This window comes from Trachemys scripta, chromosome 10 (assembly GCF_013100865.1).
Source record: "Trachemys scripta elegans isolate TJP31775 chromosome 10, CAS_Tse_1.0, whole genome shotgun sequence".
Classification (NCBI taxonomy): Eukaryota; Metazoa; Chordata; order Testudines; family Emydidae; genus Trachemys; species Trachemys scripta.
The window spans coordinates 15,690,167-15,716,533 of record NC_048307.1 but is presented as its reverse complement, the minus strand read 5'-3'; the positions used below and the strand labels follow the sequence as shown (position 1 = coordinate 15,716,533).

At 39.5% G+C, this 26,367-nt stretch overlaps 3 protein-coding genes across 3 annotated transcripts in view; 2 read left to right on the top strand and 1 right to left on the bottom strand.

Moving 5' to 3' along the window:
- The window catches only part of METTL9 (methyltransferase like 9), a 38,854-nt gene extending 22,441 nt beyond the window's left edge, over nucleotides 1-16,413 (top strand). The window contains exons 4-5 of the mRNA XM_034784289.1: nucleotides 1,388-1,572; nucleotides 15,682-16,413. Coding sequence (XP_034640180.1) covers nucleotides 1,388-1,572; nucleotides 15,682-15,887 — 391 coding nt within the window. The 3' untranslated portion in view covers nucleotides 15,888-16,413. The remainder of the gene's footprint in view (nucleotides 1-1,387; nucleotides 1,573-15,681) is intronic.
- On the bottom strand, nucleotides 5,513-15,119 carry IGSF6 (immunoglobulin superfamily member 6). Its single transcript, XM_034784290.1, has 7 exons — nucleotides 15,045-15,119; nucleotides 14,569-14,663; nucleotides 12,548-12,898; nucleotides 11,162-11,265; nucleotides 10,196-10,252; nucleotides 9,142-9,225; nucleotides 5,513-7,154 (listed from the first exon to the last, which is right to left on the bottom strand). The coding sequence occupies exons 2-7, from the start codon at nucleotides 14,633-14,635 to the stop codon at nucleotides 7,113-7,115; spliced, it is 705 nt and encodes a 234-aa protein (XP_034640181.1). The 5' UTR covers nucleotides 14,636-14,663; nucleotides 15,045-15,119; the 3' UTR covers nucleotides 5,513-7,112.
- Nucleotides 16,414-22,736: 6,323 nt separating the features above from the next.
- Nucleotides 22,737-26,367, top strand: part of OTOA (otoancorin) — a 49,108-nt gene continuing 45,477 nt past the window's right edge. The window contains exons 1-6 of the mRNA XM_034784929.1: nucleotides 22,737-22,817; nucleotides 24,244-24,333; nucleotides 24,664-24,692; nucleotides 24,787-24,817; nucleotides 24,910-24,937; nucleotides 25,495-25,582. Coding sequence (XP_034640820.1) covers nucleotides 24,252-24,333; nucleotides 24,664-24,692; nucleotides 24,787-24,817; nucleotides 24,910-24,937; nucleotides 25,495-25,582 — 258 coding nt within the window. The 5' untranslated portion in view covers nucleotides 22,737-22,817; nucleotides 24,244-24,251. The remainder of the gene's footprint in view (nucleotides 22,818-24,243; nucleotides 24,334-24,663; nucleotides 24,693-24,786; nucleotides 24,818-24,909; nucleotides 24,938-25,494; nucleotides 25,583-26,367) is intronic.

Genomic DNA, 26,367 nt, shown 5'->3' with positions numbered 1-26,367 from the left:
GACTTTCTAAATTTGGTTTCTGGCTGTATCCTCTTCTGCTGTGCAGCTACTAAGGTGCCATGCCCACCTAGGGTAGTAGCCACTCTGCCACATCTCAGTGTATGTCTTTTTGCCTTGCTGAAAGATGTTCCTATTATGGAAATCTGCAAAGTGGCTACATGGACATCAGTTCACACCTTCTTAAAACTTTATGCCTTCATGCACACCTCTAGAGCAGATGCAGTGTTTGGTTCTTCAGTTCTACAAATAGTTCTAGGTAGGGTTTCAAAGCTCCCACTTCTTTCAGAGGATAGTGCTAGTCACCTGAAATGGAGCACCCATAGGGACATGTGGAGAGGTTACTTACCTTTTATGGTAACTGGAGTTCCTTGAGATGAGCAGCCATAGGGACACACCACTACCTGGTCTCCTTCCCCTCTGCTTTGGAGTTCATGTTCATGGGACTATTGTGATAGAGAAGAAACTGAGAGCAGGTTGTCTCTTGCCGACCTATATATCCTCCGTATGGGCATGAGGATGGCTAGGGCACGTGTGGACTAAACAAGCTGCCGAAAAAACCTGATCAAAGCCACATGAATACCTCAAGTGGAGCATCCATGGGGGGACACATCTCGAAGAACTCATTTACTGTACCAGGTAAGTAACCTCTTCTTCCTCAGTGTCATCATTATCATCATCGTCCTTCTCCACCTGCTGGTGCTACTGCAGGTGCCACTGCTGGCTTCCAAAACTGAAGCCACCTGGCTCTGAGAATTTAGATGGAGTCTCTGTGTGTTTGCAAATTGCAGCTACGAGCACAGCAATTCACAGCATTCTTGCATTCCTGCTGGCTGACAGCGATTCAAAAATGGTGCTAGCCCACCCAGAAAGAGGGGAAGTATGGAATGGAAGAAGCAAAAGCATGGGATTTTTTGGAGTTTGACCCCCCCCCAAGTCCCAGAATTCCCCTGGCTTCTGCTATGCATCTCACAATGCTCAGCAAGAAAAATCCCAGAATGCACACAGCTCAGCATCGAAGCAAAGGATTTTGGGATACCCACCCAGTATACTGCATGCTTAGTGCACATCCAGCTCCTGCTGTGTACACATGATGCAAATTAAAAGAGGGCACAGCAACCCCATCTGCATGCTCTTAGTGTGGCTTATGTATTGCACACCAATCCGTGTGTATTCCCTCAGTGCGAACTAAGTTCCCTGTGTAGACAAGCCCTATGTGCTCTCAGTATAAAGGGAGTGTCTGATAAAGGTAAGGTCAGCCTCAGCTGTAGGGAATTCTCTCCTTCTCCTAATTGCTATAGGCAGGCTGTGTACTGAGAACTCTGCACTCAGCCTGCAGTTGTTTACCTGTAACACTTTGCATCTCTCTCTCTCTCTCTCTTTTTTTTAGAGTGCTGGGTATAAATGAATGGCAGAACACAGGATTCCAGTATGATGTTATCAGCTGCTTGAATTTGCTTGATCGCTGTGATCAGCCACTGACTGTATTAAAAGATATTAGAAGTGTATTGGAGCCAACTAGAGGCAGAGTCATTCTTGCACTAGTTTTGCCCTTTCATCCATATGTGGAAAATGGTAAGTAGACACAGATTAAAAGATGCTTGGGGAGATAGCGGAAAGGTGTTTTAGGTTATAGTGTTGTGAATTAATACTGTCCAATATAATTTTATATTTATCAGACTTTTAAAATGTGCTGATCAATATCTCTTAATTGCATGTTCAAAATTCCTAGAATTGTACATAAAACGTATACTGTAAGTAGATGGCCCCACTTGGACTGAAACTGTTCACTGCCCCTCCCCCCTCCATTCACTACCACCAGTGAAAGACTGAAGAAGTGTATGGGTCTTTTACCATATCCTGAAGGCTGCCATGCTTGGGCTCTGTTGGAGCAATGGGGGAAGCAAATTCTAGACAAGGAACCTCCACTGAATTCATGGTACAAGCAATCCCAGATATCCAGATCTAGATACTGTGAACAAGAGCACTTTAACTGATCTTGCTGTGCAGTAGTGCATAGGGTGAGATGTCTCTTGGGCAGCTAGGATCAAACTGTTTACAGTGCTATACTTCAGTGACTTCAGTTGCATCTAGAAATTCATAGGAGTGAGTAGTAATTAAAATAGAATTACTGATATGTATAAATACCTGATTGTGTTTGTTTTACTCTATATATTAAATGATCCAGCACATCTCTTTTGGAGTTAACGTTCGATCATTAACTTTTATCCTCTTGTCTGAGTTTTGGAGAAGAATCTGAGAGCACTTTTCAAATATATCTGATTTCTCCCTCAATGAGTATGAGCATCATGGCCTAAATCTTTAAAAGTTACTAGTGGTTTTACATGCCTTAGTTCTGGGACCTGATTTTTCAGAGAGTGGGTGTTCAGCACTTCTAAAAACCCAACCCCTGTTAGGAGTCCCAATCTGGACACTCAAATTACTCGTCACTTTTAAAAATGACGCTCATTTATTAGAGAAACTGGTGATAAAATACTATGGAAGTAGAAGTTTAACTATACCTGGGACATCCTGAAGACCATTAGTGCATCAAAATTGACTCTTTTTACCCTTGTAGAATCCTGTCCTAATTTGGATGATTGACTCTCTTGGTATGTCTGAAGCATTCAGAGTGCAAAAAATCACATCAGAAAAAGTATTTACTTCATTATGTTAATACAAAAATGTAGTAGTAATGCTACAGTCTTGACAGTGAATTTCCTTTGCTCTATTTTCAAAACTTCTTTAACAGAGTTTCACATGTATCTTACAAAGCAGTATTTAAGCCTGTAAAGTTTTTTAAAATGTGGTGGTGTTTTTTTAAATTAGAGAAAAAAAAAATGTGTTGGGTTTTTATTTATTTATTTTATTTTATTTTATTTTTATTTTGGGTAGAGAGGCAACTTTTTGGGGGTGTTTTGTTTTTTTTTATGAACCTATACAATGTTTCAAACATATCTGGATACAATTTTTTATTCTCTTTAATATGGAAAAGATTTTATTCCTGTCCTAAATGTTCTAAAAGATTCCAGGTAATAGTAAAATACAATTCTGCCTGTATAATAGTGCCTTTATATTCTACATTGAAACAATGTAAGCAAAGTCTGTGATATACAGTGATTGTATATTATCTTGTTTCTTGTGTACCTTCTAATTATACACTTAAATTCAATTTCTCATTTTGCAATCACTAATCCATCCAGGACCTGCTTTCCTGCATTTTCCTCTCTGAGTCCTGCATCATGTTTAGGCAACAATATGAAAAAAAAAATTAATGCAACTTTCTAGCATAGCAGATGATGGAGGAACTGAGAGAGAGAGAGAGAGAGAGAGAGAGAGAGAGACACAAATTTGAGGAATCCACTTTTACTTTCTCATGGTTCAATTCTCTAGTATCTAGTGAAAAGAGAATTGGCTATTGGACTAATAAGCCACTAGGACTTGAAAACATGTTCGCTGCATATGGAACTTCAAGACATTTCTTGTTAGGGGTAGGAATCTTCTGTATGGCATCTTGTAAACCAGAAAGAAGCTTTGCTTGTGCTGGTGACCCGTGGCAAACCAGACATTTTTAATTTCAGACAGCTCCATCTCCCTTGCTTTGTTGTTGCTTCTTTTCTCTAATCTCAGATCAGATCACAATGCTTTCCCTGATGATCTTGTGCGGCCTGCAGGGTGGTGTGTCATGATAGCTTTGGCAAGCCCTTATCAGTGAAGGCTGCTCCAGTTATGCAGTGTCTATCTCAGGGGTTCTCAAACTTGGTTCGTGGCTTGTTCAGGGTAAACGCCTGGCGGGCTGCCCACTGCTTCCCACAGCTCCCATTGGCCAGGAACGGCGAACCACACGGCCACTGGGAGCTGCGAGCAGCCGTACCTGCGGACGCTCAGGTAAACAAAGCGTCTTGCGGCCTGCCTGGGGCTTACCCTGAACAAGCTGCAATCCAAGTTTGGGAACCCTGGTTTATCTCGAAACAGAACCAGCATGTTTATTACCCATTGCTACAGACAGGCTATCAGCAGCACTTTTATATTCCAGTTTTGTCTATCTGAAAGTGGATATCTCCACTGGTGTATATGTACATCTGGATATTTTTAAAGAAGTAATTATCTGTCTCTAAGTTTTGAGCGTGCCTGGTTCTCAATGTATTTTAATTGTATTTAAAAGCAATTTTTGATGAGACATTGACCAATAGCAAATAAGTGAAGAGCACTTTTTTTGCTTGAGGGAATGGAGATGCTAATAGTGAAGCAACCATTGCATTTGGTTAATTTTGACCTTTATGTTCTAAAAGTTGAATTTGGTACCTTCAAATTATGCAAACTGCTGGGACAAAACCTATTCCAAGTTGTTACAAACTTCTAACAAGAAATGCCTTCTATCTTTTCAGCAATTAAATAACCACAAACCTCTTACTAAATCCAGATGAAAGAAGAACCTCTTATGTATGTGGTTTCAGATAATCAAATCAGGCAAGCACCAAGCAGGACCACTAGATTCTTAGGCCTTTTGCAGAGTAGACAAAGAACAATGGCTTTAATGTAAAGCTGATCTTTAAAATAGAATTAGTCTTAAATTTCAATTTAACTGTCTATTTTAAGAGGCAAACTAACCATAAACTATATAATCACTTAAATGTCAACCCAATCCCCTGTCCCATCCTGGCCAGGCCAATATTTTGAATCATGTCATTGTACATATTTAGTTGAGTTAAAATGTCAAACACAGAAAAAGAATCTGACTTCCTTAATTGATCTGATTAACTTCATTTCAAATAACATTATTGTTCTGTTTGATTCACTCAGATGTCTGTGGCTCTGTTTAAAGAGAGATGCCATTATGACAGTCTGGGGTCACCACTATATGTAGCGGTGGTTCCCCACATTCCAAAGATTTTTTTTTTTTTTATTCAATTTTGTAAATCTGGCTGTCCAGAACTCCAGACCCATACACAACTTTTTATAGAATAATTTAAATCAATATCAACAGAAGATACTCCACTAAAACTCTCCCCGTTGAACCGTCTAACCTACTCTCCTGGAAAAACAGACATTTGTATCCCATGCAAAAAGCTCTGTGTCAGACCAAGTAGTGTTCTAAATTTTGTAGTTAAAATATCAAAACTTTTTATTATTTTACAAGATGATATGTAAAAAGAAGCAAAGAGTGAATTCACTATATGTACACTGTAAGCAAGAACAAATACTTGGAACATGTGGAAGATCCTAGAAAGCATGTATTTCAATTACTGTACTAAAGAGTTTTAAACCCCCTTTAGAAAAGTCTTTTATTATTTTACAGATGTGAGGTCTGATTCAGAGGAGCAATATGTAAGCACGGGGGTCAGCCTATGTGTGGATCCAACTGCAGGATTGGAGCCTGAAAATAGAATAATTTATACTGTTAATGAGAATTATACTTTGCTATTCTTGACACAGCCTCTGTTTCCTTGTTCTTAATTTTTTTAAAATGACCTATACAAATGTTCTTGTAAAACTATGAGAAACAAAACAAATGTTACTTGAATTACAATGACATTTAGAGTCCAAAGCAGCTTATTCATAAGTTATTACCAAAGAGTTTGAGAGAAATACACCTTTGTTTTTATTTTCCAACGTACAGTAAAACCTCACTAATTCACCCTAACACAATGTTATTGTGGAGTTCCAAATTTTATGAATTGACAAGCAGAAATCTTACTAATAAGTTAATCAAACTGCATTACAAAACATACTCTGTCCATTTGTACTTTATATTTATACTTCACTAGTAGGTATTCTGTATTGAGTGTTTAATATAAAGAAATGCTTTCTCATCTAATTATTCTGTGAAACTCACTATGTGATATCATTGAGGCAAAAAGCTTAGGGTCTAAAAAAGGATTTGATATTTATACAAATAAGAATAACTGTAGTTACTAGAATAAAAATGTATAAGATAACATGCTTGAAGAGAGAAGCAGCTAGCCATTAATTGCTTGGGATTAGGAAGAAAGTTTATTAGACATGTTGTTCTATATTTGTCCATTATGTAATGTGGATTTTTGTGCATTTTTATACCTTTCTCTGAAATATTTAGTACTTGCCTATGTAGGCAACACTGGACTAGATAGATCTCTGTTTTGCTCCAGTCTGGCAGTTCTTAAATTGCAAAATGTTAGATGAGGCCTCACTACTAAATACAATTAACTCTTTGCTGAGAGGATGGGTGAGACCAGCTGGTATCTTATAAGACTCTTGAGGTGCGCAGATTAACTAAGTGAGAACTGGTGAAGTTTAACTGTAGTCCAGCAGTCTCAGTTGTCCCCAGCTCCATGCACAAAGGGAAGGAGGAGAGGGTTCATGGAATCCCCTCCATGCCCATGTGGAGACTGGGTGTCGTTCTAGTGGGGAACAAGGCACTGCTTCCGGCTAGCACTTGGGGATATTATTGTCTGCATAACACACAAATATAAACATTGAAAGAAGAGTAGTCCTTGGATTGACATGTAGACTAAGCTACCTTCCTAACCCACGATATGGTCCCTCTGGATCAGCTTTGACATTACATTAGTGTGTATGCTTTTATTTTGCCTATTTTTTGTACCTGTTCTGTGTACAGCCAGCCAGATTCTGCTCTTACTCTGATGTAAATCCTGAATTACTATTGACATTAGTGGTAGTTATAGCTGATTTACACCAATGTAAGTAACTGAGAGCAGAATTTGACCTCAAGGCTTCATTTTCTTTATCTGCCTATCACAAACCTTTCAGAAGCATTAAATTCACAAAAGAAATTTAAAAAAAAATACTGTATATGTAGAACTAATCCTAAATATGAAAATGTCCATGAAGTATTAATAGCTCTTCAATGGAAAATATAGTCCTTTTCCAATATTTTTATTTTTCAGAGGGAGAGGGTTTGGTAATGTTAATATTCACACTTTAACTGGAATTCTGTCAATTGTGTTTGATAATCTATTTGCAAAACACTTTTTTAAAAAAAAGCACTACTCAGTGAGGATTCATCTTTTTTAGCAAGGTAAGACTCTTTCAGAAAATTAATGTTTGAAGTCTCAGACATGTTCAGTTATATTTCACATAAAGGATCTTGAGTATGTGGTGTACTTTGAATTTTATCATCTGTTTTGATAGATGGTGTCATCTGGTTCCAAACACTCCTGCAAAAAAAAAAAAAAAAATGTAAAAGGCTACAATGTTTGTGTAATAATTTGCTTTGTAAAAAGATTTCCTCGGTGGGGCAAACTTCCTTTCCTTTGCTACTGCTGAAGAATACTTCCCCCTTCCTTCTGTCCGTTATCCAGATGCCTTCACACCTGTGGCATCTGCAGGATTCTTAACTTCTTTCATTCACTGTTGACTATACTGAATAGGGGAGCACAGAGAACCAGCAGGACAGTCATGTTTATATTATGTCTATGTCCACATCTGCCAGGTCCTGGATTACATCAGTAGGGGTTTGATGGCTTTATGGAGGGCAGTTATAGAGGGAAAACTGTTAGGGATATGAACATTAAAATACAAGTTTTGTGGGAGGGCAGGCACCTGTCAGTGCTGAATGTCTATTTCATTTTTGTATTTCATCTGGGAAGTATATGTTCTGCTCCCTGATTAGAATAAGAAAGGAGCTGTATTGCTTGTGCGGTGTGGATTCAAGAATAGTTTTCTTAACTTAAAAGTGTGTGTGTGTGTTTCTACAATGGTTCTCCTGTAACTTACATGGCATATGTAAAATATACTATGGTTTGGTTAAAAATAATGGTTATAAGTTTGGGAGGATGAAATAACTTTCATTCTTTTATACAATACCATGAAGTATTCTGTATGTGCTGCGTATATTACAATAATTGTTTTAGGAATGTTTGAATTTTTAAAAAACTTTATTGGAACTATTTTTGTAACTCTCTCCACTTGTAAAGCCATGTGCCTTCATTACCATGGGTCCAACTATCCACTGCTCAGAGGGGGAGAGAAATTAAAATGAATGATATGCCTCCAAAAGTGAACTGCAATGCTTTTCTATACCTAAAATATGTCACGGCTTTAAAGCAGAGGTGGGCAAACTACGGCCCGTGGGCCACAGCCATCCTGCCCGGCCCCCGAGCTCATGGCCCAGGAGGCTCACCCCCAGCCCCTCCCCTGCTGTTCCCCCTCCTCCTCAGCTCTCTCTCTCCACTGCCGGCGCTGTGAGCTCCTGGGGCAGCGCAGCTGCAGAGCCTGGCTTTACCCAGTCTCTGTGCTCCGTGGTGGCGGCGGCGGTGGTGTGGCCCGGCTCCAGCCGGGTGGCGCGGCTGTAGCGCCGCCAGCCAGCAGTGCTCCAGGCAGTGCGGTAAGGGGGCAGGGAGCGGGATGGTGGTGGTGTTGGATAGAGGGCAGTGGAATTTGGGGTGGTGGTCGGGGCGGGGGTGTGGATAGGGGTCGGGGGGAACGGGGTTGAATGAGGGCAGGGGTGCTGGGGGGCAGTCAGGAAGGAGGGGGGGTTGGATGGGGCAGCAGGGGGCAGTCTGGGGCAGGGGTTCTGGGGGCAGTCAGGAATGAGAGGAGAGGTTGGATGGGGCGGCGGGGGTCCAGGGGCGGTCAGGGGACAGGGAGCAGGAGGGTGTGGATGGGGCAGGGAGGGTGTGGATGGGGGGGCCGTCAGGGAACGGGGGTTGGATGGGGCAGGAGTCCCGGGGGGGGCAGTTAGGCGGTGGGGGCCGGGCCACAACCCCCTCCCCTAACCATCCCACAACCCCCTCCCCTAACCGTCCCTCCGTACAATTTACGAAACTCAATGCGGCCCTCAGCCCAAAAAGTTTGCCTGCCCCTGTTTTAAAGTCTGGCATTTCAGGCCTTCTCAGACATAAAATGAGTTCAAAATCCCTTTGGAAAGAGGGGTATCTCCACTCCCCAACAGTATGTAGATCCAAGTTTAAGCCTGCTGGGATGCACAGTATTGGTCTTCTGAAACTTGAAAGTATAGAAAAGCTATTGCTGGTTCAGGACTGAATCTTGCCAATCCTGGCGCTCAGACAGTGAAGAAGTCCAGTTCTGTAGAAAATGTAATACAGTTTTTAAATTTTCTTCTCCCTTTTTCCACATACAATGAACTACAATAAATAGCCACAAGATTTTGGAACCCCACTTTTCATGTTACTCATTACTCACAGGCTGATGATGGTCTTCAGCATATCTCTTCTTGTACAGTTCTTGTACAATTGCTCGACAAACTGTTCGCCCACTCGTGTTTTTCTGCAGATTAAAATGTGGTTAACAACAATTTTATATTCGAGACAGATTTGGAAAAATGCATTTGCCTCCACTTTATATCTTTGATTTTTTTTTTTTTTAACTTTTTAAAATGTAATCAAGATGTCACCACAACTTCAAAACAGTAAGTTTCGCAGCCAAAAGGGGCCCTGGCTGTAGAACAGTAATGATTTCTTACTGTCAAAGTTAAATTCCTCCTTTAACTTGTGGAATTTTTTTTTCAAGAGGGTGTTGCAGTACGTATTCTAAACAGGATTTAAGTATGGTGGAACCCATCTAAAGCCAAAGCCACCATCCAAGGGACCAGGAATAATCAGTTGCATGACAGAAGTTGGCTTTTTAACTATAGTTCAAACATGGTTTACTTGTAATCTCGGTGTTACTGAAAAGCCATTACTTAAGACAGGAAGTTTCCTGTTGGAGGTGGCCCTTAGCATAGCTCTCACTGTCCAATTAGCCAAAAAGGACTGATGAACAGAAACTTTGGGGCACAGATCACTTGCTAGATCATCTGGGCATATCTCGCTTAATCAATTCCTGCCATTATTGGGGGCTTGGACATTGGTGCACCTTGGTCTCTCCTGTTTTCTGCCTGTGGCACACAACAGTCTAGTCTCCTGAAGTATGTAATACTTTGATATAATTCTAGTTGTTGGGGTTGATGTGGGAGTGGCGTGGTGGTGGTGGTGTGTGATGTATCCCTTCTCGGCTTTAATTTCTGATTCTAAATTCAGCAAATAGTTTTCTATAAATCTTCGGCACTGGAGCCCTTAATCACTTACATCTACAGTTTGAGCTCTGTATACTTCCAGTCCCCATAACCTCTTTGTCTGAGACTTCAGTTAGCCAATTTAATGTCCCCAGATGTGTTCAAGGTTATATTTAAAAAACAAAACAAAAAAAATCTATGAATCAAAGACACCCAAGACAAGTTAAGTGAAAATTAACATACATGGTTCTCTCCTTTCACGTCTCCTTTCCTGGTTTTCTTTACCAGTTTGGATTTTGACTGCAAAACAAAAGTCAACTTTATATACATAACTCTCCATGCTAAATAACTGAAGAGGTACTGTAGCAAAATGTATTGCCTGCTCATAACATTTAGAGATATCTCATTATTTATCGTGTTCATTTAAGGGTTCCAAATATTGATGATTGTTCTAAAAACAAAAACACACAAACAACCACCACACTTCTTTAATAAAGACCAATGTCAGTGTCTTCAGTAACTGGGCGCATTTTAAACATGCACACCTCCTCTCTCTGGTTCTGGGGGAGCTTTTCCAAGTTTAAGATGCCCTGTAACCCTCCTCCAACTCCCTTTTCCATGCATCCTACAATATTTTGAATAGGATTTCACTATGTAAGTAAGAGTATTGCTTGAAATAATTTCATTGCCCTTGCATTTAGTGTTATATAAATTTCATTATTAGTTTACCAATGGAAATTAATCCATGGAGCTTGCAATCTGTGTATTTGGTAGTAATGCTCTTTATTCGATAACTATTTTTCTTTCAAAATATTTTAATCTTCTCATCCTTTTTTTGTATTTTTGATAGTCTGAGTCTCGTTTGCAAAGTGACTTCTGGCAATATATACCAAAGTTGCTGTAAATTGTTCCAAGGATAGTTTGGTTTCTGCTGCTTTTCCCTTGAAACTCTCCTTTTAAAAAAAAAAAAAAAATCAGTAAGTGATGTGTGTGAGATGTAATGAGTATCTAATCTGAATCTGTGTGTGAGAGTTTGCAGATGCATATGAGATGTAATCATCAACCACATCCTCTGTAAAACTCGTTTGCCATCTGTGATGCAAAAGTAATTAAAATCCATGATGACCCTTGGATCCTGTTGAAAACATTAAAGCTATTGAGATGTCAGGATGAAAACAACCAAATAAGAAAAGTCAAAATTAAACCCACCTTGTAGAATATAAAGATTGCCAATAGGGTAGTGCTGTATAGAAACAGAAAAGATGAGAGGACTATCATGGGGATGTATTCTTCAGTGCTGTACTTCTCAGACCCTTTAGTCATAATAAAAAAAATGTTAGAATAGTAGGAACCTGTTCTATTTTGATCATATTCTTAGTAAGAATAATATTTGTATTATAACCACTCTCATCTGAGGAACTCAGAGCTTCTCTCTCTTTTATTAGTCATTCCTGGTGTTAATTTCCATCTTGATTCTTGACTGTAGGAGACCTCTTTTCTCCCCGTGAGCTGGAATAGTTGTTTAAGGAGGGATAGCTTAGTGGTTTGAGCACTGGCCTGCTAAACCCAGGGTTGTGAATTCAATCCTTGAGGGGGCCATTTAGGGAACTGGGGTAAAAATCTGTCTGGGGGTTGGACTAGATGACCTCCTGAGGTCCCATCCAACCCTGATATTCTATTCTATAATAAGGGTCACTAGATTCAAACAGCTAGGGATTGGAGAGCCTTTGATTTGGGATTTTGTTTTCTTCCCAACATAGCCCTCTACTGGTCTAAAATCTAACTTTTAAGGAACAAGTCTGAAGAAGGCTCATGTGTTTGTTCAGACTTTAGCAGGGTGGGTGGTGGGATGAATGTAGGGAGAATGTGGAACTTGGTTGGGGGAGAAAAGAGTCCATTAGTTAGGGTTTTTTTTAACTTTTGTACATATGTCTAGAGCTTGTTATTGAAGCACATGTAACCAAAAATGTAGTTAATTAAGCCTCCTCATCCCTGTGAATATCTTAATCCCTGTTACATATGTGGAGATACTAAGACAGCAAAGTGAAATGATTTGCTCAAGTTCACACAATGAATCAGTGGCAGAGAATCCGCCCAGGATCCTGCTCTGACTGCTAGACACAGTCCCCCCTGAATATGGCAGTTTCTCAACAGAAGCCATTTACTTGTTTTACTCCATGAAGCTTGACATGGAGTTATTTGTATGTTCAGTTTTGACAGTTAACAAAAAGGAAAATACAGCATCCAGTCTCCTGGATTACTATAGAACATCTCTGAAGGGTCACTTACATCATATGATAGTACAGCATCTGGTTAGTAAACCATACAAAGATGCTGATTTTTAGCTTTGTTAACAGAGTATCTCCCTAGTTGATCTTCATTCTGCACCTGGAACTCCTGTTGATGTCAGTTTGACTTTCACACACATATCCAGAGTATGACATGGTTCTTATTTGCTTTTCAAATTGATACAAATCAACAAGGTTTCAAGTCAACTCTTAATGTACCATATTTTGCAAGTGTAAATAATTAGAGATATTTAGAAAAGAACATAATGTATTTTTTTATGATTGTTCATAGGAAGTAGTGACTGACCTCTTTTCACCAATATCGTTCCTCCCCCGGTTTGCTTAGATGTGTGTGAATCTGAATTTGAATATGCTATTCCACAGATATAAATGGCACTGTCGTTTACAGTCAGTTTGTTGATTTGAAGTAAAACTTTCTTATCGGACAGTGATCCAATCACTTCGAATTTCTCTATGCATCCAGGTGTACACAAAGCCTCATGTGTAAAATCACGATAGCGAAACCATAGCATTTGAGGGGAGCCTTTACATCCGGAAGCAGAGAAACTGCATGTTATGTTCACAGTGTCGACACTGTAGTCTACTTCCTTAAATGGGTGTTGTCTTATGGTAACTTTGCAGGTGTCTACAGCATGACCTGTTGAGAAAAAACACATACTTGAATGAGAGAGGACTTAAGAGTAAGGGATGTTGCAAATTAAATGTTACCTTGAATTTACAAAGGGGGGGGGGGAGGGAAGCAGTGATATTTCAACCATGGGACCTCTTTTGGTTGTTTTCATCACGTTTCTTCTTAGATGGTCCCAAGATTGCCTCATGGTCCAAATACCTTTCTGAACTTTATTTAATATTTTTCATATACATAGGAAAATATGAATGTGATTGCTTACTGATCATGGGTTTCACAGGTCAGCAGTGCTACTTGCTGATACTGACATTTAAAAATTAAGCAATATACAGAAAAAGGAAGGCAAGGGAAGGTTAAACAGGAAAGAGAACTTAAATTAAGGAACTGAATCACCAGCAACTCACAAGCTTTGTTTACTATAACTGTTATGACAAATGCATTTTTTTATCAAGACCTTACAGAAATAAATAACTTTAATAAAGTTAAATATGCCAAAATAATTATATCAAAATAATGGTTAAATACACCTCTACCCTGATATAACGCAACCCGATATAACACGAATTCAGCTATAACGCGGTAAAGCAGTGCTCCAGAGGGGTGGGGCTGCGCACTCCGGCAGATCAAAGCAAGTTTGATATAACGCGGTTTCACCTGTAACGCGGTAAGATTTTTTTTTTTTAGCTCCCGAGGACAGCGTTCTATTGAGGTAGAGGTGTACCTAAAATGTAGATAATTGGAATGGAGACTCTAGAAATGAGATTGCTAAACCAACATTTTTTTTTAAACTTTCTAGAAAGTATTTAGCAAACAAATTACCAAAAAAAAAAAAAAAAAAAAATTGAAGTGGACTCCTATCTCTTTGATCAAACCTGGGATTATTACAAATTATGTATTGTATGTAATCAATGCAGTAAAAATGTAAAGTTAGGATAGCATAGAATGTTACTACTTAATATTGTCTGGAGGGATACTTATGTGACTCTTCATCTCTGTACTGTCTGAGCTCCTGGTGGACCAAATGCAGGCAGGTTGAGTGCATGGGGGTGCCACAGGAACAGAGAGAAGGCATTCGCTTTTTTTCTGTGCCACAAAGCAGCAGCAGAGCCATCCCATGGTCATTACTGCTTCCTTGAGGCTGCAGGAGCCCCAGCAGCTGCTGCACTCCCACTCTGTGAAAGGTATTGATTAGCCACTTTGTGGATGTACTGTACCAGCCAATCTCTCTGTCCCTGCCCTGAGCCCACTGTTCACTGGGTTGGAGGGTGCCCCTATGGAGCAGAACTCTGTGACATGCAGTTGATGCAGGCACCATGCACTGGATTCCCAAAAACCTCCTCCTACCAACCCGTAGAGCAGAGCTGGAGCCATTTTGCTGCATCTGGGGTCTGCTATGCAAGAGGGAGAGGATTTGGTCTGATCGTCATAGGTTATGAGGGCATTTTGTATAATCCTTTGGAAGAACAATCTTTCATTAATATTCATTTGATTAAGAAACTTTATGAAGACAGCAGAAATTAGCTAACTCCAAAGCAGAATTTTTTTCCTGCCCCTCTTATCATTTTACAGACTTGTTCCAAATGAGAGCACTGCATTTTAAATCTTATTTGTAAGAAATACATATGAATCTTTTAAAGTAGGTGAAGAAGACAGTAAGTTGGAGAAAAAAAAAGTCTTACCAACATAGTATAGAATCCAGTTGAATTCCAACACTAGCACGACTTTGCATTTATTGAAAGGTGCCATTTCTTTGTGTGTTTATCCAGAAATGTTTCTGCTCAAAAAAAGAGGAAGTTAATTAGGAAACTTTAGGAGTTACACAATGCCCTAAATATCATGCTGAGACCCTTCCTATTTGCATATATTTACAGGAATTAAACATTGTGTTCAGTAAATTTCTTAAAGATACAATATGTATTTAAAATATAATAAATTACATTTTTCAGTTGGGATTGGTGAAAATCTATTCTTTTGACGAGTGATTTTTTATTTATTTATTTATTTTTGTTTTAAAACTACTACATTGCTCAAATGCTGCTTCTGATTTCATTGGCTATAACAAATGATAATATATTTTCCATTATATAAAGTTATACAGAACTCCATTTCCTCTTTGGGAGGACCCTAAACAAATAATCCTTCTCTTCTCACTTACCAAAATGGCCCTTGAATGAACAGAAGTTCTGTAGACGCTGTTCCACAGGACCCACTTAGGATTTCTTTCCCAGTTTGGCATGGAGTCTCTTGAGGTGGATTTTTTTGGGGAGGGGCTAGAGGATTGATTTTGGTTTTTATCTAGTAGTATGACCACAGTATTCCTGAAGAATTCATAACAAATTATGGTTGTTAGCGTCTGTCTTTATTTATTATAACTAATTTAAGCCAGTTCCAGCAAGGAAGTATGACAGAGAAGTATGAGAAGGCATTTTAATATTGGCCAAGATTTTAGTTTCTCAAGCTACATCTGCCAAATCTTAGTTTCGCTAGATGATCTTACTATTCTGAGTCAAATAGTTATTTGGTCGAGTGGGCCTGCACGTAGAACTATTAGTAGAGCATTTAACAAAATCTGAGCTTTGGGGAGGAGGCAACCCCCTCTGTACTCAAACAAGACCCCTGAACATTGTGGTCTTCAGATAAAGCTGTACAAATGCTTTACCCACCATGTGTGTTGGTGTGGATCATAAATTCTGGAATGGAATGTAAGCAGCATAGCATGCTTTCTTTAAGAGACTGCCATACATTGAAAAGGATCCTTTTTAAATTTAAATACAATTGTTTTGTTTTCTCAGTAGGTGGCAAGTGGGAAAAACCCTCAGAAGTTTTGGAAATCAAGGGGCAGACTTGGGAAGAACAGGTGAATAGCCTGCCAGAAGTTTTCAGAAAAGCTGGTTTTGCCATAGAGGCTTTCACCAGACTGCCATACTTATGTGAAGGTGATATGTATAATGACTACTATGTATTAGATGATGCTGTCTTCGTCCTCAAGCCGGTGTAAGCGTATACGAAGTAGAAGTCTCCAGAGTCAAACCCAAGAAGCAGCCTCTGATAGAGGTGTCTGATTTATGATTACTTAATGGGAGGGAATTTTGGGATTGCCATTCTAAATAAATATCATGTAAGAATTTTAAAGGCCAAAATACTAATGTATTTCTTTGTAGTATCTTTAAAAAGGACAGTTTTTTTAAAACAGACTCTTCAGTTGAGAATTTTTACCAACTCTTAGCCCAACAATGCAGTCTGCATTCCAACATTAATGGAAGATATTTTTTATACTTAACTGCAGTAGGGATCATAACCAGACAAAAAAATAGTTATGATGATACATGAACCGATACACAGTATGGATTGTTCTTTAATAAATCAAGTGAAAACTGGCAATAAAGCTGTCCATTCAGTTCAGAACATTGTTGAATATAAAGAGTTGGAATGGATATTCTTCCATGTTAAGAAGTTATTTTATCTCTGACTGTCATTCTTCAGCACATCTTTTTAATCATGCTAATAAACTTTTTTTGAGATGACCTTTGCATTAATTTTTGTGTTCATTTATGTTAACGTAGCCACGCTTGCCTGCACAAACTGTTACGTATATAGATAAAAGAACCTTGTAGCAGTACAACTGAGTTCGTTTAACAGGATTTAACTATTGTGTAGAAGATTAATGTAATAAATTTTTAAAAATCATTTTTGGAGGGGTTCTTCCATGTTCCTCTCAATCTCATAAATTCTCCTTGCTTTTGCACACATCAATTTCCAGCTAAGGAGGGTTAGTCAGGACTTATGGAAGCTGTTCCTTAAACTGATGGATAGGGTCAAGTTGATACATGAGACTTCCACAGGTTGAGCAAATTTTCTCAAAAGGATTCCAACTCAAGAACTAAGGTAGGAATTTTCACTTGAGATCCTCCATAACCACACTCCCTCCCCCTCCCCCCCCCACACTTGTGCTAGGATAATTACCTTCCCTGCAACATTGTTGTGGTGTCTGTTTAGAGTCTTCCACATGCCTGATCAAACCATTTAGTTTAACTTAAACAGTTTAATCTTCCCCTTTCAGGGAGTTTCACTGAAGTTTTAATTTAATCTGCCCAAGAAGGGCTCAGCTCCAGTTTTTTGTTGTTGTTGGTGTTGGGTTTTTTGTGTGTGTGTGTGTGTGTGTGTGTGTGTGTGTGTGTGTGTTAGAAGCTCTTCCCAGTAGCTTTGCAATGCTGGCTACATACATTGGAAGAGTCTCTGAACTGGATTGTGGCATGTAGACATAGCTTCTTGATGAGGGAGGTGCAGATATCCAGCCATCCTGGCAAGAGCTCTGGAAAGCACTGTACCTTCAGTAGCCACAATGCTTCCCTGAGGGGCATAACTACTGTGGCACCCCAGATGAAGGTGTAGTACCCACTGTCCCTGGCTGCCTCTGCTGACCAGTATGGGACCATGGCTCTTCACCCTATCCCCAATGGAGAAGATAGTGACACCAGCCCTATAAAGTCTTTCCACTTCAAAGCTGAGATGTTCAACATTACCTAGGTTTTTCATTAATAGAAATTGGGTGTCTAAAATTTCCAGGTAGCTCACAAAATCTCAGTTTAAGGATATAAGGACTAACACTGACCCCATCACCGCTACTGCAGACACTAGAGGTGGCTCCTTGCAGCCAGACAGTGTCTGGGTAGTTTTGTCCTATGTCACTACTGGATCTAATGCAGGCTACAGTTTGAAGATGCCTATTCTGCCAGCTTCCTCTTTGTTCTGAAGCATTGTGTGTTTTGTATTTCAACAGTTCAGATTGATTTTACATTAAACTTGTTTATAAATAAAGAGTTAGTTACTTTAGCAGTAAAAGGATTTTGTAGTTCCAAGCCATTAGAACTGACTCACTGGACATCTGCCATCTCAGGTTTCACACCCTAACTGGGGAAAGCTGAAATAAAAACAAAGCTTTTTTTAATTGATTTAGGACCAAATTTTTTTAAGGAAGTTAGGTGCCTAAAGATGCAGAATTTTGGCAGATAACTCCCACAGGTACCATCTGCATCTTTAGGTGGCTAAACACCTTTTAAAATCTGGCCCTAGAGACTGGTTCCTGATGGCCACAGATCATCTTAACTGCACAAGGGAACATCTCGCCTACAGTAGAACCTCATTTATCCAAACCTCTGATTTGAAAGCCCCCATTTGCTGAAACTGGGTTATGTTGCCCTGATATTTGTGGGAAAGAACAGTTTGGATAATGGACTATATAGATTGTACTCGTTCTTTAATATTCCTAATTATCTGGAATCTGATTGATTGACATATAGGAAGTTTATATATTGAGTTGTGTGCCTGTGTAATGTTAGCTAAATGCTAATTGTAATAAATGTGATACAATACCCCTAAAATGTGTAATTGTATCAGAAGGAAACTTCTGTTCCTAAAGTACATGGGACTTCTGGCTCTGACTGGTAGCTGCACTGGAATATAGTAATCCAGATCTGTCTGTTTTCATTGCTGGTAGAGACCAGAACTGCCACATCAGAATGCCTCAGAGGAGGATTATCTGAGCTTTGTTTTAAATGCTAGATGTTAAGTAGAGAGTGTTTTTTTTTTTTTTTTATTAGAAAAATTGTTTAAAGTATATTGTGTGCTATGAAAAGAGCTAGTGGAGGATTATATAGTTCAGAGACTTGATAATGAGGCAGCAGCCTTTCACTTCCTAGGTCACGGATTTATGTGTTATAGAACTATAGTGATCTTAATTCTTGAACATCTGATTTTGAGAGCAGCATTGGTGAAAAATGTGACCTCTCAAATAAGGCAATTAAACATCCCACCTCACTAACTTGGCACAATTCTTGGCTATAATAAAAGGTGAACAAAAAGGCTAGCCACCTACTAAGCCAAGTTCAGGCATTTAGGATTTTGTATTTCATTGCAGCAATTAGCAGCTTCCCCAACACCAAATACAGAGACAGCAGCTGCATGTCTTCTGCCTGCAAATGGTGTGTCTAACTCTTGTGAGAGAACACAAAGCTCAAAATTCCGGTATTAGCAAGTAAGTAAAAGAACTGGTAGAACCTCAGAGTTATGAACACCTGGAGAATGGAGGTTGTTCCTAACTCTGAATGAAACGTTATGGTGGTTCTTTCAAAAGTTTACAAATGAACATTGACTTAATACAGCTTTGAAACTTTATTATGCAGAAGAAAAATGCTGCTGTTAACCATCTTAATTTAAATTAAGCAAGCACAGAAATAGTTTCCTTACCTTGTCAAATATTTTTTTAGTGTGTCCCTTTTTTAGTAGTTTACCTTTAATACAGTACTATACTGTATTTGCTCCCCCCCCCCTTTTCTTTTTTTCTTTTCTCTGCTGCTGTCTGATTTGTACTTCCATTCCGAATGAGATGGGTGGTTAACAGATCAGTTCCTAACTCTGGTTCTCATTATGCTGAGGTTCTACTGTACTGACTTATCTAGTGGTTTTGTTGTTGTTTAAGTCTAAACAAACTCAATTAGTGATTGGGAATCTTAAGCAGTTTCTGGACATTTCAGCCCACCTTTGTAATCTTTATGTAATTGTTCATTGCCTTCACTTTTCTACCTTCTGCCTTGGAAAGGTTTCATTATACACCCTTAATGGCTATGAATTTTTTCCATGGAACAGCAAGTGTTTTGTAACAGTAATGAAGTCTTTTATGAGGCTATGTCTACACCACACAGCTTTTAGCAAAGCAGCTGCTGTTTAAATGTTGGCAGAAAAGTAGTTAACCCCCTTTTCTCCCCCAAAGCTGGTCTATGTACATTTTGGGGTGCAAATATTAAAGTTAAAACTAACAAAGTTTCTTTTATGTGTATTAATGTTGTGAGCATGTAGCCCTTAATGTGTAATAAACAGGTGTGCTGTTTATTACACATTACTTCTAAATTGTCTTGGGATCCTTTGGGATAACAGGCACTGTATAATAGATTATCATTCTCTCTACCTCTTTATTTTTGGTTCGTGTTCAAATAAGGATTTTTATTGAAGGGTTTTTGAGGGCAAATGAAAACGTGTTAGGACAAGAAAAAGCTGTGAATGGGAAAAGTTTGTAACGCGCGCAGGGGCTATGTTCTCACGCAGTTCTCGGCACTTGGGCCCCAATCCTGCACAGATTTAGACGCCATGTTACAGACGGTCTCCCCCGGACACTGACGAAGCTCCGGCCCCGCTTTCATCCCAGGAACGGGCGCTGCTGCTGGTACCAGGCAGCCCAGCCGCCGGTGCGTAGCCCGAGGTCCCCCGCTCCAGCGGACGGCCCTGGCACAGGTCGCGGACACCGTGAGCAGCCGGGCGGGAGACCCGGCGCCAGCCCCCGGCCCGCCAGGCTGCAGCAGAGCGCCCTGACTCCCTCCATCTCCGGCAGGCCGCCTCCTCCCTGCCCTCCTGGGGCGAGCCCCGCGTCCGGGCCGCCTGGGCCATGCCCTCCCCGGGGGAGCCGCCCGCGGCAGAAGCCGGCTGCCGGAGGATCCCCTGTGAGAGACCCAGCAGCGCCAACCCCCCTTTCCCCGCCCCTCCGTTCCCCTTTCCCCTCCCCCTCAGCCGCCGTCCCGCCCTCTCCCCACGCTCCTTTCCTAGCCGCCCCCCGCCAGAGGAGCCGGTCAGCCGGGGCTGGCAGGAGGGAAGCCAGGACGTTGGAAGTTCCTCGACGAGCCTGACACCGCAACCGGTCGTTCCTCGGCTGGCGAAGGCTGCCCGGTGCTCCGGGGTCCTGCGCTGGGGGAGGTGGGGACAGTTCGGGGTGGGGTGACGCGTTGAGGGGTGGGGGAGAGTCTTCATATGGAAACCTGCCCAGATTGGGGGCACCTGTCTCCGGGCTGGGTGTGTTCAGCTGGTATTCTGGTTGGGTAACTGTATTCTGCCCTCCTTAATAATACTTAATAATCGTCCCCTGTCAGATAAGCAAGGTGTTTCTTCAATTTCATCCTTACCCTGCTGGGTGGTGCCGCCATGCACTGTTTAAATCATGCCACCGTGTTCCCGGCTGGGTCCTGTAGTGATCCCTCTATGTAGTAGCTGCCGCTAGTAATAATTTGCAAAGATTGTTTGGATCAGTGGTTCTCAACTAGGGGTAGGTGTACCACTGGGGGCTTGCAGAGGTCTTCCGGGGGTACATCAGCACATCTAGTTATTTGCCTAGTTTTACAACAAGCTACCTAAAAAGCACTAGCAAGGTCAGTACAAACGAAAATGTCATACAATGACATGTTTATACTGCTCTATATACTACACACTGAAATGTAAGTGCAATAGTGTTATTTCAGTTGATTTATTTTATAATTATATAGTAAAAATGAGACAGTAAGCCAATTTTCAGTAATGTGCTGTGACACTTGTATTTTTATGTCTGATTTTGGAAGCAAGTGGGTTTTAAGTGAGGTGAAACTTCGGGATAAGCAAGATAAATCAGACTCCTTAAAGCACTAGTCTGGAAAGGTTGAGAGCCACTGGTTTGGAGTATTTGGATGAAAGGTGTTATCATTGTGTTTCTGTATCAGTAATCATGCCTGTGGGTATTGAGAATAATTATTTGAGGTAACACTGACTTACTACAAAGCAAGCAGGCTTCAAGTAGGGCACTGTTTGAGTCAAACAATACAGTGACAAAAAGTCAGGAATTTCTAAACGCTGCCATTTGGAATAAAAAAGGCAAATAAAGACTATGGCAGGTCCCTGTAACAAAATCATGAAAAGGAAACATTCTAGATCTGAAGACAAAACACATTCTGCAGCATTCTCTGCATGCCTGCCTTTGAAAGTGGGGAATGGCATAGCCATAAAATAAATTAAAAAAAAACTGTTTACAATTTAAGATGAACTATTTTTGCCTGTTTTTTGTTTGATAGTTTCAGTGTTTAGCAGAACACTACAAATTGTCATTAAATAAGGCCATTTAATGACAGTGTTTTCTCATGCAACTGTTAGTTGTCCAGTTCAGTTCAGCCTCCTAAACACTTCATCACCTTATAGGTTTATTGAACATGCTTTAATTAAAACAAAATCATACACAGGTCAGCTCAAGTTAGTTTGAATGACTAAATCAGGATTGAGAATGGTGGAATGATTTGTTAAACTGTGCCGTGTAATTCTAAACCTTTCTCCAAAATTAATAGGGCAAATGCAGAAACTAACACAAGAACGTTCATTGTCTGGGAAACTGGATATGTTTGAATGAGACAGATGTCCTGTAGAACTCCGAGTGGAATAGCTGAAAGGGAAGTGCAGAGAGCTTTTTAGTCTGTGCAAATGAACAGGACTAATAAGACTGTGGCTTCTCAAAATCAAATGTTTAAGATCTTTCATCATCCAAAATTTTGGTTCATTGTTAATTTTTTTAATCAGTGTTACAGAGTTAATAAATGGAGGCATTTGTAGAAGGCAATTGGAAACTTGTTATGGTAAACAGAAAAATTTAAATCTTTGCACATACACACTATGTAAAGAAATGAAAATGTAGAAGAATGCAATTTAGTAAAGAGATAAATATCTAATTTCAGAATCAGAATACCATTTGCAACAGTAAATTTAACACAGAAGAAAAGACAATCCATCCAAACAAATTATTCTGTTATAATAAGAATGGACAGGGTGATTGGAGATGCATGCAGCTAAAATGCCTATAGCACTACCCAGAAACAAGGCAGGCAAACCCACACAATGATATCTCGCAAAGTTAAGTGCCAGATGGTCCAGTGTGCATGGTCATCTGTATTATTACTTTTAAAATAATAAATGGATCTTTATTTTAAGATTCAATATATATGAGAGGGCACCATTTAACATCTCAAACAAAGTTATGTTTTGCATTAATTCTTTTATTTTAGCTGCTGGGAAGGTCAAGTTAGTTCTTGGGCTAGGTGCCAAATTGAGAGTCCTGGAGAAGAAAATCCTCTGATTCTCCAGAGAACAGGTATGACATGGGCTATGGCAGTGAGGGTTCCCCACATTGCTCAATGAATATGTACCTACCTTGATCTGGAGGTACTATCTGTGTAGGCGAGAGGATAGTTCACTCACTGTTCCCTTTCAGTCCTTGGTCTTGATGATGAGGGTGCTAATTGTTGTGATGTAGATACATGTCTGTTGGGAACTGGACTAAGACCAGCAAACCAGTTTCACATAGGATAATTTGTGGGTTACTATCAGTCTTGGCTGCATTAGGAACCAGTGCTATAGCAGGGAAAGACTATTTTCCATTACCTGGCCCCTGAACCACTTGGTCTTTCAATAATCTTTGTGGCCTGGAGCCCCGTGCATTAGGGATAGTGTAAGCATAGCAAAGTATGTACACTCTGCTCAGTATACCCCAACTGATGGTGAATAAGGGTTCCCACCCTTCCCCCGCCAAGGGTCCTGGTCCACGCCTAGGGCTCCTAGGCAACAGGGTAATACAAATCATCATCATTATCCAGAGACTCAGAATCAGTTTGTGACAGTGAAGTTGCATGTTTCTGTTTGCATGGACACCATTTCCAAAAGTTTGTTACCTAACTTACCTATCAAGCAGAGCCCTGTGGTAGCTAAGATGTCCACCTAGTTATGATGCAAGCTAACCCTCCTGCTAGGAAACTGACGGCATCAGAGGCCTGAGGAAAGGGAAGCACTGCCTCCTCATACTTGCAGCAACGGTCTCCCTCTGATCCGTGCACCGTGCCGTGCCCTGCCTGGAGCATCTCTCACTGGAATGCGATCAGCAAGTGCTGTGAAGGGCTTCCATACTGGGGGATTGTGTGAATGCCGAATCCTGAAGGGATATTGGAGTAACCATTGGGACAGTCCAACTTTCTAATGCTAGCAACAGGCTTAGGCTCTTTTTACACATTTTTATTGCTCATATTGTTCTAGGGAAGTGTTATAGGACTGATATGTTCTCATTTTTATTTGGGAGCCTAATTACATCAATATGCCTCTCTTTACTTTGCCATAGCTTTAAAAAGAATAAATAAAAATATTACATAATTTCAAAGAAAGATGCATATTTCCTTTTTACTAAACTGGGTTAATCCTTTAGCTGGAATATTGTTTAGAATGTATACCACAGAGAGTAAAATTAAAAGAACTGCCTAATACAAGGGAAGTAAGACTGACTGTGCACACATCAAGTTTGGAGGGTATTATTATATTATTTTATTTTATTTATTATACTGTAGAGAAGTCTAAACTAAAATCATTGGTCCAAACACTCCTGAATCTCAGAGAAGTTATGATCTCAATCTGAACTTTGCATCTCAGATCCATCTTTAATTTATAGCTGAAACTTTAGGATAAATATTGTCTTTTGACTTTGTCTTTTATTTTCTTTTGCAATCCAAATATCTTCTGACTCTAATAAACAGCAGAAGAAATGCCCAAAAATCTGAAGATATGTTTTTTATTGATATTAATGAATCATGCAGGGACTGCAAGTGGTCAGAAGTCTGATAAAGGTAAGATCAGAAATCTTGTGTCGGGGAAAAGAATGTTTTGTGTATTGAAAATGCTATATGTAGTAAAATAGATTCAGTACAACTGAGAAATATGGGATCCGTTTCTCTGCTGGAGAATTTGGCTAACATTGTAAATAAAAGTTTTGTTTAAAAGCAGTGACTTTTCATTAAGCAATTTTTATTAGCACTATACATCCACTGCAGGTACATTTGATTAAAGGTACTTTTCTTTAAATTATCTTACTTATGATGCATTTATTTTATGTTTAGACTTTTTTTATTTGAAAAGGTTGTTGAATCTAATTTTAGTAATAGGATAATCTCTTACAGATTTGCCTCCATTATTACAAAAAGCTGCGGTTAGTATTTTTATTTTATCCATCTTCCAAAATTCTGTAATATAATCTAAAAATGTTTGTGTTATTACACGTATTTGTTGTTTATACCCTTTAGGAAGAAGTAATAGCTGGAAAATATATGAATGGTAATGTATAAAACTGTCCCTACCTATGTGTTGAAAACATTTTCAAATATCATGCAACATATTAATTATTTTTGTTTTATTTTCTTGTTTAGCTTTCCTTGATATACTCCATTTTCAGGGGTAATGTATGACATCCTGTAATGTAGATAGTATATGTGTATGCACTAGAATAGAACATTATGGATAAAAAGTATAATCGAAGGATATATATTTAGTGTTCACTAATATTAACCTATTATGTACAGTGTGTATATATACACTATTAGCTCTATGACCTGCATTATCACAGGCTTTGCATACAGAATTCTAAACCACCAAATCATTGTATAGTGGATTGGTGCAACTAGTTGTTATGATTCAGAACTACAATGAAAATTGTTAATTCCTCTTAACAAGTATAAAACCATTTCTCATGCCAAAACAGAAATATACATGGTATGAGGCTGGGAATAAATACATGCTACATTATTTCAAAAACTTTTTGATAGTTAACTTTGTTCATTTTTTCCCACTGTAATCATGGGTTTAAGTGTAAATCTGTTTTGGCAAAAAGATTATCTAAATCCTTGCATCACAGTCTTATTAGTAATAGTGCTTGTTTGTCGTATTTATTTTCTCTTGTAAGCAAAAGTAGTTTATTATTTTACCTGTATTTTGCTTTTTTCCCCCTGCTGTAGCACTAATGTATGGACAACAGATATGCCTAAAAAAATCATGGCATATTTCCATGCTCAGAATGTTATATTTACTATTAGCAGCCTACAGGTTAGTACCCTTTTAAGAGACAAAACTTTCTTACTAAAGAGAGAGGGAGAAAATATTCAGAAAACTAGTGTCTGTTGTCTAAGTTGTAGAGTTAAATTATAGAGTTGACCAATAAGTCTGTATAATACTGCAGATCAGTATTAAATTGAGGATAGAGTACTTTGCTTTATGGCCTTCAGAAGTTTGCAAAGGACTAAGACACAAATAATAAAGAAAAGGGCCCTTTTGCTCCTCTTTTGGAGGCAAGGCAGGGTCTGAATGTTTGCACTGTAGGCTTGCATGCGCTCTTTGGTATGGTAACTGCTAGCCAAGTAACTTAGCCACACCATGTTTCTCCATAAAACAGAGGATTTCCCTACCCATGCTTGAGGTCTAGCTGTGCTTTGCATTACTTCTAAGGAATGTGAGATACTAGATTTCCTACAAAACTCTCTCTCCTTTCAAGACTTCACTGAACTCTGTTTTGTTAAACAAACAAACAAACAAACAGAAAAACCCTTTTTTGTGGCAGCATAAGTGGTGCAGGAAGTACACACCATTCGTTATCCACACACAGTCATTACAAATGATGGTGGCCAAGTTCAGACTTGGAGCAACGTTATCAGTGGAGCTGCACCCTTACACCAGATCTGAATTTTGTCTCCCTGAATAATAAAAAACATCTAATGTCCAATTTGCATTCTTAACCGTCTCAAAAAGCCCAGGGCCATTCAGAAGCACATGATTCAGTATCCCATGATTCCATTTCATCATCATAGCTCTTCCGAACTATAGGGATTCACATT